The 10,549-nt window shown below is 41.3% G+C and overlaps 1 protein-coding gene across 1 annotated transcript; it reads left to right on the forward strand.

Annotated features, from left to right (window-relative positions):
* Positions 1-815: 815 nt before the first annotated feature.
* Positions 816-1,711, forward strand: MELLADRAFT_33138 (uncharacterized protein; the record flags this gene model as incomplete). Its single annotated transcript, XM_007404935.1, has 2 exons — positions 816-1,464; positions 1,551-1,711. 2 exons carry the CDS (start codon positions 816-818, stop codon positions 1,709-1,711), a joined length of 810 nt encoding a protein of 269 aa, XP_007404997.1.
* Between the last annotated feature and the right edge of the window lie 8,838 nt (positions 1,712-10,549).

The following is a 10,549-nucleotide window of genomic DNA, read 5'->3' on the forward strand; positions in this document are numbered from 1 at the left end:
CGAGTCGTAGCTCTCGCAATCAGTTCGGGCTATAAGGCTACAAGCTGTTCACTGGGTGTTAAGCTATTGAACCAGGTGCTGATGAAGTTGCAAAAATATCATAGATTCTTCTGCATCCCGAAGATATAAAGTGTTTAACTTCAACTCGATGCCTTCGCTTTCACATCACCTTCCGAAGGAAGGACGTCTGACATAAGCTTGATCTCAATACACCGTTTTTTACTGAGGTTTGTGATTCCTCATAATGTCTAACTCACATCTCTGACACTGATTCAACCAATGAAAAGAAGCATCTGCATCTGCAAGCTGTGGTAAATGACTTTCACAAGGCTTTATTAACCTTTTATCAGATTTTACGATTACATAGCATTTGTTGATGACATCTAATGCCCTCAGCTCAGATTCTGCGTCAAAATTTCCCTCATCCTTCGCCTTACCTATGGTATATAAATCCGCCGTCTGTAGTCAAACTGTTCAACTCAAACACTCAACTCAAACCACCTGACTCTAACTACGCAACTCATCCACCATCAAGTCTGGTATATTTTCTTTCACGCTTCGTCCCCTCTATCACAATTCATCTCTTTTTTGGTTACCTTACTACCTTTTCTATCTTCGCTCCAGTTTTTATAATCAAGTCTGATATATATCTTACTCTGAACTTTCTCCCAGGTTCGATCGACTTCCTGCCTTTTCTATCTTAGACAACCTATCACCTCATAAAAATCGCTTCTTATCACCTAATCATGATCAATAATCACTCAAGTGGCGACTTACTAGGAAATGCCGTCGCTCTCATAGATAAAATCCCAATTATGAACGAATTTTCGATATTTGAAAAGGTTTCGTCGAGCGGTTATTCGATCGTCGTAAAAGCCGAAGCCCGTTTTCGTCCAGCTACGTTTGCCTTAAAAGTTATTCCATCCCCTGGACCGCGAGGCAACAAACCAACCCCCTCTATCAGGCGCGAAGTCGAAATTTTGAGGACTCTTGACCACCCTTGCATTGTCAGATTTTTCGGATGTAGATTCTACTCGAAGACCGCTTGTATAATGATGGAGCTAGCTTCAACGAATCTTGCACAATTGATTCGACAATCGCGCATGCCAGAGGGTCTCGCAAAACAATATATACTCCAAATAGCCGATGGACTTGACTATATACACGCCAAGGGAATCATACATAGAGATCTCACGCTCAACAATGTCCTTGTTACTTACGATGGTATAATCAAAATATCAGACTTTGCTTCAGCCTTGGATCCCCATTTGAATATAGGCCATGAGGATGTTTGGGCCTATGAAGATTGCGATAGCCGAGAAACTAAAGGTCCGGAAGTTGTTCTCCGGAATGAACAATCAAGAGCTGGCGATTATTGGTCTTTAGGTGTGATCTTATACCAATTAGTAACGGGCAGGGATCCTTTCAAGTCCGGTATGTACTACGACCAAAGAAAGACCTCTGGTATTCCACAACTAAATCCTTACTGACTTTTCGTTTGTTATCTACTGCTTTAGATTCCTTTTCAGGCGGTGGTAGGAGTTTGCCAGAAAATATTGTTTACTCTCCATTGGAAATTCCTCCTTATATATCTCCTCAGTGCTGTGAAGTGCTTCACAGATTGTTGGCCAAAGCTCCCAATTCTAGGATATGTTCATTCCAAGAGTTGAGCTCATGTGCTTTCTTCAATAATGTAGCATTGAGCTATTGAAATTTCATTTCTGATATTCTCATAGACACGGTTACATATACGTTGCTTGTTGACACATTGTTTTGCGTATGAAGTCTGAAAATTAGTTCTTATCTCATAGAAGCTGTTATTGCCAATTTCCTATCCTCATATTAGTCCCAAGATGCAATTAACATGTCAATTATTTGTGATCTTACTCGCTGTAATCATGTGGCAGGAACATGTGCATGATGTTAGTTTTCAGTACCCAGATACCTATCCTCAATGATTCCCAAATCCACCCCAAATTAGATTCCGTGTACTTGCTACAATCTTGGAGGAGGCATTTCAGAACAAGGGATGTGTAGGTTGTAGGACATACAGTCGCTAAAGCCAGATTCCAACTACCCCTCGCCCGCAAGATCAAAATTTCAACTTTGACCCGGTGTTACCCTAACTCAATTCTACACTACACTCTATACCAGGACATTCATGGAATGGGCTGAATGAGCTCAATCTGAAAATGTAAAAAAAAATCAAAAAAGTTGAACGGTTCAAAAGTTGATTATTTTGTTTTACTAAAATTCCCACATTTTGGGACCTAAGCATATATTTAGGCTGTATTATGCTAATAAACGTAGTACCTTAGCCACCTAAGTACTTAGGCCCGCTAGCTTAAGTACTTAATAGCTCTAGCCGTAACAAAAGGTTGGCCACAAAATCAGATCAATTACCACCTTGAACACTGATTTTGACTAGTTGGAAGTCTGTTGGGCCTTATAGACTCTCCGTTGAGCCCTGAAAGCTTTAATTCTGGTATAATATGATGGGTTCTTGAAGATTTGAAGATGCTAAAAAACTATTTTTTTGGAAATTCAAACCCCCAAAATTGGGACCGGGGCTGGCCCCGGGTCAAAAGGGTAGCTGAATTCAGCCTTTAGCGACTGTAGAATACGGCATAAATTTCTTGAGCAAAAGCTAGCTATATATGCCACTTGTGTGGGAGAAGCTTGCATCTCAAGGGAATACTCATATTTCATATACTTAAACATGATGGTTCCTCAAAAAACATTGACAACATTCAGAGTCGGGCCATCTTGGGATATGTTGTTGCAAGTTGCCAGGTAGTAGTGAGGAATTGTTCAATGATACTACAAACAGTATGATTCATTGTTGGTTATGTATTGAAGCTTGATGAAGAGGCTAGCTATATATGCCACTTGTGTGGGAGAAGCTTGCATCTCAAGGGAATACTCATATTATTGAAGTCGCTGTTTTCTTATTTTTCTCTTTTTGATCATGTTTCTCTCCTTCTATAAAAATAGCCAACATCCTATTCATTCTTCTTTAGGTCCATAACTATTTGTTCTACGCTGTTCTTTTTCTCTTCTCGTTTCAGCTCTATGACCACTCATCCCAATGTGGTGAATGATACTCACAACCACTCTCGAATACTAAACCTATGTCTAGAAAGAATTCTCACTATAAAGAGCTGTAGTTTGTGTGTTCTAATTGTTTTCTTCACTCAAACTTCTCATCTCTTTATTTGTGCCACCTTTACGACAGGTGCATTTCTTTCTTGCTCACTTATTAGTGACTTCAGCCGCAGCGCTTAACTACATCACTAATACGTGACTCTCTACCAGTCACCTGGCCTTCGTTACATCATTAGGTTATGAGCCCAGCATATTCGTCTTAATCAGACTTAAGCGCTACTGCTATTCATGAGCTTCGAATCACCGAACAAATCCAGCACCAATCATTCATCGTCACCAACCCACTCTCAGTCATCGAGCACTATCACCATCTCTCCTGATCCTTTCATCATGTCAACCACTCAATCTACCTCTGAAGCCAAAGACATTGCTCCTTTGGAGCATGATTGGCAACGGTGGTCACCGTTGATGCTTGCCCATTTTATGGAGGGTGATTTAGATGGTATTGTAGATGGTACTGAAGCTGAACCCAACAAGGACGCCACTGCCGCGATCAAGCTTGACTATCAACGCGGACGCAAGAAAGCTGCCGGGTTTATCTCCCGAAAATTAAGTCCAGAAAATTGCGCCTTAGTTATCAATCCCACCAACATTAAAGATCCTAAGGCCATCTGGGATGCGTTAGTTAAACTATATGCCTCTACCAAAGCTCGTAATCGTGCCCGTATTTTACGTGAATTTTTAAATCTCAAATGCTCTGATAGTTCACTTGAATCTTTTCTCACTGAATACTGCAAGATTACTCATGAAATGACTGAGGTATCTTTTAAAATTGATGATGATATACTTGCACATATGTTACTATTTAAGCTTTCTCCTCGTTACCATTCTACTAGAGACTTATTGGCTCACACTGCTGAGACTGCCGACACACTACTCACTCTTGACCAAGTATTTGAACACCTCCAACAACTTGTGTTAGATTATCAACCCTCCACTTCTCCAGCCCCTGCTGCTCTAGTCGCTGAACGCCGTACCATCACCAAGCCTGGCTCGCCGTGCTACGCAGCGCTGCAAGCCTTGATCTTGGTAACGTAGCTTTTTTTTTGGTAGACAGACTTGGTAGCTGTAGCGGTAACTTAGGCGGGCTTTTGTCACAAGATGGTAGTTGGAAGCGCGGTTTTTCATCACAGCGTTTCACAGTGTTTTGGGCGAAAAAAAGCGTTTTTTTCATCTTTGTGAAAAGGTGAAAAAAAAACAAGATAAAACAGGCTTTGACGTAAGGACAGTAAAGAAACATTAAGAACTTTCATTGTCAAGATTGTAAAGAAAGGTTAACAAGAGGGAGAACGGGGGAAACGAGTGTCAAGAAATATAAAAATGATGAATTGAATTAAAAATTCAAAACAAGTATTTCTGGTCTTCTTTTGAATTGCTCTCTTTGCAAACTCAATCACCTTTCCCACCTCCTCAAAATCACCTTTTAAGGGTATACCTTCTAAGGTCCATAATTGACTACTTACTAACATCTTGATCATTCGAGGAACTAAACCACCACGTTCGGCAACACAAATTTTTCCGGCGACAGAGAAAGATCTTTCTGGTGCACCAGAAGCAGCTGGTGTTGCTAGATAATCTTGAGCCAATAGTGATAATACTGGGTATTTACCGGCATGAGCCTGTGATGAAATGAATATTAGTATGTTATACAATTAGATCCAAGGTGACAAGAATGAGAAACTTTCACATACCTTCCACCAATCCAACACAAATTGTGGATTGTTTAAACCACCAGATACCATTGGATCAATACCTTGGAGGTATCGATCAAGCTCATCAAGCTCACTTGACGTTACGACCTTGTCAAAGAAATTCAAGGCTTTTGATCCAAAACTGTCAGCCTCAGGGGAATCGCATCGTGGAGGAGTAGCTGCTGGTTGATTATTGATTTTAAGTTCTTGACGTTTTTCAGTAAAAACAAGTCTCAATAGTTCCTCAGCACGATTGTTGCCTTCAGAGCCCATCCCAAAAGAGTGAGTAAAAATTTTGACTCTAAGACCGGGGTGGAAGATAGCGGCTAGAATAAGTGTGTCGCATTCAAGAGATTCATTTAAATATGAAATAATTTTATCAATCATGATGTCCACCATGGGGTAAAGTGGATCATTCGAGTGCATTCGCTTTAATCGTTTGTCCATTGCGGCCTTGAGCTGAACATACTTGACCAAAACTAAACATCCAGTAGGTTTATTCCCCTCCATGTCACAAGTTATATCTTGTAAGACTGTAATGAAGAGCAATGTTTCAAAATTGTAAGACATTGAATTTGAGATTTAATTAAGAAATCAATTTTGAGTTTAAATAAAAAAGACTCACAGTGAGAATGTCCAACATGTCTCTCATCGCTTGCCAATCTGCCACTGAAAAGATCGCCTCTTCAAAATAGCCGTATTTCTTACCATCCTTCTTTGGACGGTGCTTCTTAGAATGGACTTCGGCCAGATCGTCTTTCATAACTCTATCAATGAGCTGAAAGAAGGATTACATTAGTCAGTATCAAACTCATATCATCAAAGAAATAGACAAATACAACTTACATCTCGAGCCGCCCACATTCTCTCCCAACGTTCAGCCTGAATGCCCCATCGGATACCATGGCCTGATAGAAGGGCCTTCAGTTGAGGTAATTTTTCTACTTTACGCTGGTCATTAGCCCTCTCTCGACGCCGATTGAAGTTGGCCCGGTGACCGCTTGACCGGGTCAGCTTCTTGTTCACTGTGTCCATCTAACAATGTGAACAAACAAATAAAACAAAAAATTATGCAAAATTAATATATCAGACTAAAGATTAGAATTTCACAAAAAAAGAACATACATCTTTAGCCAGTTGTTTCATACATGTGTCACCAAGAAGATAAGCTTTCTTGCGATTTTGGTAATTTTGAGGCTCATCTTGCTGTTCAGCATCTTCTTCTTTGCCTTGATCAGAATCAGGAGTTGATTCATTAGAATCACTACTGTGATTGCTATCCAAGTCATCATCATCATCACTGATATTACCACCCCGATCCAAATCAGTGGTGTTGGAGACATCAAGTACCTCCTCTGCCTCATCAATTACAGCCATCACTTGAACCTCCGGAAACCTACCCAAAGTGCTATGACGAATGCGTCTTGGTTTCATTCCAAGCGCATCAAGACCTGCCTTGACAACCAGCCCCATCTTGTGGCAGAAGCAATGGATCGACATCGTTGTCGGGTTCCAAGCAAGCTGATGATTGGCAATGAAACTTTCCTCCTCCAGCTGTCAATGGATCTCGCGGCCCATGGTGAAGTTGTTACTTCCTGAGTCGGATACACTAGCAAGCATGTAATATAGAAGCTTATGTCAGGATAAATAAAACAAGAAAAAGAAAAGTTGAAACAAAGAAATGACGGATTTAGAAGAGACTTATCTTTTGATAGAGGTTATTTTTTTTCAAAATAGCTACCATAGGCTCAGCGAGTAAATTTCCCTTGTGATGCCACGCAACAAGCTTCATACTGAGGTGCCTAACCACCTACGTCCAGTCGTTCTTGATGTAAGAAACTGATGCACCAATGAATGCATGTAGATTACCTTTAACCGTCCATACATCTTGAACTAAACAGAACTTGCTACTCAATTCCTGTAAAAGAAATGGGGGAGTTAGTTTATGTAAAACCAAAACTGTGAAAGAAGAATAGAAGATATAGAAGATAAGAAGGATAGAATATAGAAAAGATACAAGATGATTATACATACCTTGAGCTCCTTTTCAATCACCAAATCACAAAGTGACAGGTACAATCGTTTGGCCTCCTCAGCTGACCACTTGCGACCAAAAACTCGTGCGTTGGGGCGGAGCCAATGGATAATCGACTTGAGAATCGGATCTTCAATCAGAATGAAGGGCAACACATGGGATACTTGCCAGACCGTTAAGCATTGGTTAAGAGTACAATTGGAAAACATGGGTGCCAAGTTGACGAAAGAGTTGAGGGATGCCTGGTGATTTTGACGTAGGCTTTCAGCGCGTAATTCAGAAACGGTGGGAGGAAGCTTAGCACCAGCCGAGATTGCTAGCTGACGGCGATGACAGCCGGCTCCAGACCTCCCAGGTTGGTTGTGACCATCTCGATGCGCTTTGAGATTGGATCGCGAGCTGCCGCTGACCCGAACCACCTTGTTACACCATAGACAAGGAAACGATAGCCCTGGTAGGTCGATTGGCTACATAAATAATAAAGAAACTTTGTATCAGCTCTGTGTATAGATTTGGGAACTGCCAGATAAGGAAAGAAAAGATAAAATAGGCATGATGTACACCCTGTTCACCATGAGTCCGTGGGCCATAGTATTTGAATGGCGAATCATATTCACAATCGTCAACCTGGTTGCGTTTTCTCTTTCTGATCCGCATTTTATCATTGTCGGAATCTTGTGCCAAGTCCACTTCCGGAGGGCCTGATGTTTCCTATTGATAGTGTCATCATCGAGATACCAGCCAAATTAGTACTTTTGTATGAACAGAATGAGATGAGTAAAGGACTGACCTCAGGCTCGACAGTTGCTTTGCTTCTTGGGAGCCTGGGAAAAGCCCTGGGCAAAGCAATTGAGGTACTGGTGGGGGGTTCTACCTCAGCATTGGTGGCAGAGATGGAACATCCTTGGTTGACAATACGAGTGACCTAGCAGATGTGGTAAAGCACATTAATGTGAGTTAGACCAAACAACAAGGCCAACTGTAAGAACATATCACCTACAGAAGGGCGTGATATGGTAGTTGATCGACTACGTGCTGGTTCACGAATTGCTTCATCGCCTGGTAAAGAAGCTGATCGTTCTCGCCTTCTGTGGACATGCCCATCCCTTACATCTCTGACTCCCCCGTTGAAATTGCAAAGGGCACATCGAGAGTCAGAGCTGGGAGTAATCATGCCAGGAGCTCGTCTGGCTGGTGTGACAATGCGAGATGACCGACACGGAGGAGCAGACACAGACACATCATTGGTTTCGTAGCCGGAAGCGAGGAAGGAGTCAATCACCGTGTCTGTGTAGGCTTTGCTAGTCGACAAGCGCACACCAACTCCCTTTGAGGCAGAAAGGGAAGTCGTGCGCGCTCGTCGACGAGCGAACACTACCCGGACACGGTGAATGGTAGGTTGTTTGTTTAACATGCTGAAGTATTGAGTTCTAGACTTCGGAAGTGTTTATAAATGAAGTTGTTAAGTTAAATGAAGAGTTAGGGAATGAGGAATGATGGTTTTGGTAAGAAAAAAGACACTGGTCAACTGTGATGTACGGTAGTTGATGAGATAGAGAATCAGAAGGGGGGAAACTTATCTGATTTGTAGAACCTCATAAAAGGGGTTTCTTTGGACCGTGCGTTGAAGTTTTCGCCAGTTTTCGAGAGAACTGAGAGAACTGTCCTTCGATTTGGGTGTTGTGAGATTGAGAGAAGGTTCCACGGCGCTGATAATTGATGCCATCATACACAAACAGTTCAGAAAGGCAGTAGATTGATTGGTGGAGTGGTGAATCAACTTTTCCAGAAAGGTGGTTAGCGGTATGGTGGCTGAAAGCCGGATCCGGTAGCTGGAAACGTAGTTCAATAAAAAATACGGGCTTAAATTGCTACTGAAAGGCGTAGTTCACCTCATGTGCACTATCCGGCCGACAAAGCGGCTGCTCCACACGCAGCACTACGCCCCGCATCACGTTTTCTTCTGCGCGGCGAGCCAGACTTGCCATCACCTATGAGCGTTGTTTAAACGGCACTCATAATCCTCTCACTGCTCACAATTCTTCCAAGTGTTATCAACTTCATCCTCATCTTAAACCTGTTCGTTCCAACAATCGATCCTCTAACGGTGGAACTGCTAATGCTACCATCAGTGGTACGGTTCTCACTACTTACCTGTTCAATGCAACTCTCACCGGAAAGCCTGTTCTTGACTCTGGCGCATCTCAATCTATGTTCATCTCTTGACTTAGCTTTACTGATTATTGACCTTGCCACGCCACCATTCACGTCGCAAATGGACAGCAAATCAATGCCGTTGGAACCGGTACAGTGTCAGGAACTCACGACGGAAAACCGATTTCTTTCACGGATTGCCTCCATGTTCCTCAGCTTTCGACTAATCTGGTCAGCATGGTCGCCCTGGTTCAAAAGGGCTGCTTGTTCAATTTTTCTCCAGACTCTAGCTTCAATGTTCTTATTGGTCCTGACAACGCTGAGACAGCAGCGCAACTCTAAGCTAAATGACATGTTACGCGTAGAGTAACTTTATGCGCTAACGCAAAATTTTACCAGGAAGTAACGTACCTGGAAGAGCTACGTTATCGCGGATAGCGTAACTCATATAGACTCTCCCCGTTATCTGAACCCGATAGCGTGACTGAAACAGTTACGTTATCGTTACTGTAGCTCACTATGGGCTAAAAAAATCGCCTCACACCAAACAAAGGTCATTACTGCAAGAAAGCTATTTACCCAAGGTATAAAATGAAGAATGATCATTGGGAAAGATTAAAAAGGAAACATAACTGTCAATTTGGAAAAAGGTTGGAAAGAAAAGAAGAAAATGATCCAAAGATCTCAAACACTTGGTAGCATCAAATGCATCTTGTTGTAATTGACCATTACCTTATAACCATCTCCAAAAACCAGACTATTTCTTTATTTTTTCTGAACTCATCAACCTAAAATCAAGCATGATCCATGAACTACACCATCATTTGAACAAGAAGAATTAAAAATCGCATTTTGACCATCATGAGTTTGTAAAGATTCTTCCATTGAATCAGGTAGAGATAAAGTAGAAGTGTGTAAAACTGGTCTAAATTTAATAAAGATGATGAATCTACTAGATGGAACAATGTTTCAATTAAATCTGGATATGCTTTACTTAAGAATTCCAAAACTCGATTTCAAATAAAACATAGATTGTGATTGAATTTTAATTAATCATCAATTGACCTTTACCCATACCTATTGGTGATGGTAATCTTTTGTTAAAAGTGTATAAAGCTTAGAGTGAATCAGTGGATGATTTTTTTGAAAGAAAAAGTTCATTGGGGGTTGAACTTGAGCTCGCTTGGTTTAAATTTGGTGGTGAGGAATCAATGGAGATACAGATGGTCATCTTGATGAATTGATTGAAGTTGATGCGGGTTTGAATGTTCGATGGAAATCTATCCTTGGGTCACATGGAAATGTTGACTAAGTAAAGAAAAGTTTGTGATTAGAATTGTTCATTTGAAAGAGTTTTGAGATTTGAAAATACTAACTGAGGAGAAGAAGGACCATAAACGTTTTCGTCTTCGGTTTTGACTTGACAACATGATGAGTTATTTTGTCAAGCTAGTGTTGAATCGGTCTAAGTGAAAGTGAAGATTGTTATTGATGACAACAATTT

Source organism: Melampsora larici-populina, assembly GCF_000204055.1.
Source record: "Melampsora larici-populina 98AG31 unplaced genomic scaffold MELLAscaffold_3, whole genome shotgun sequence".
NCBI lineage: Eukaryota > Fungi > Basidiomycota > Pucciniomycetes > Pucciniales > Melampsoraceae > Melampsora > Melampsora laricis-populina.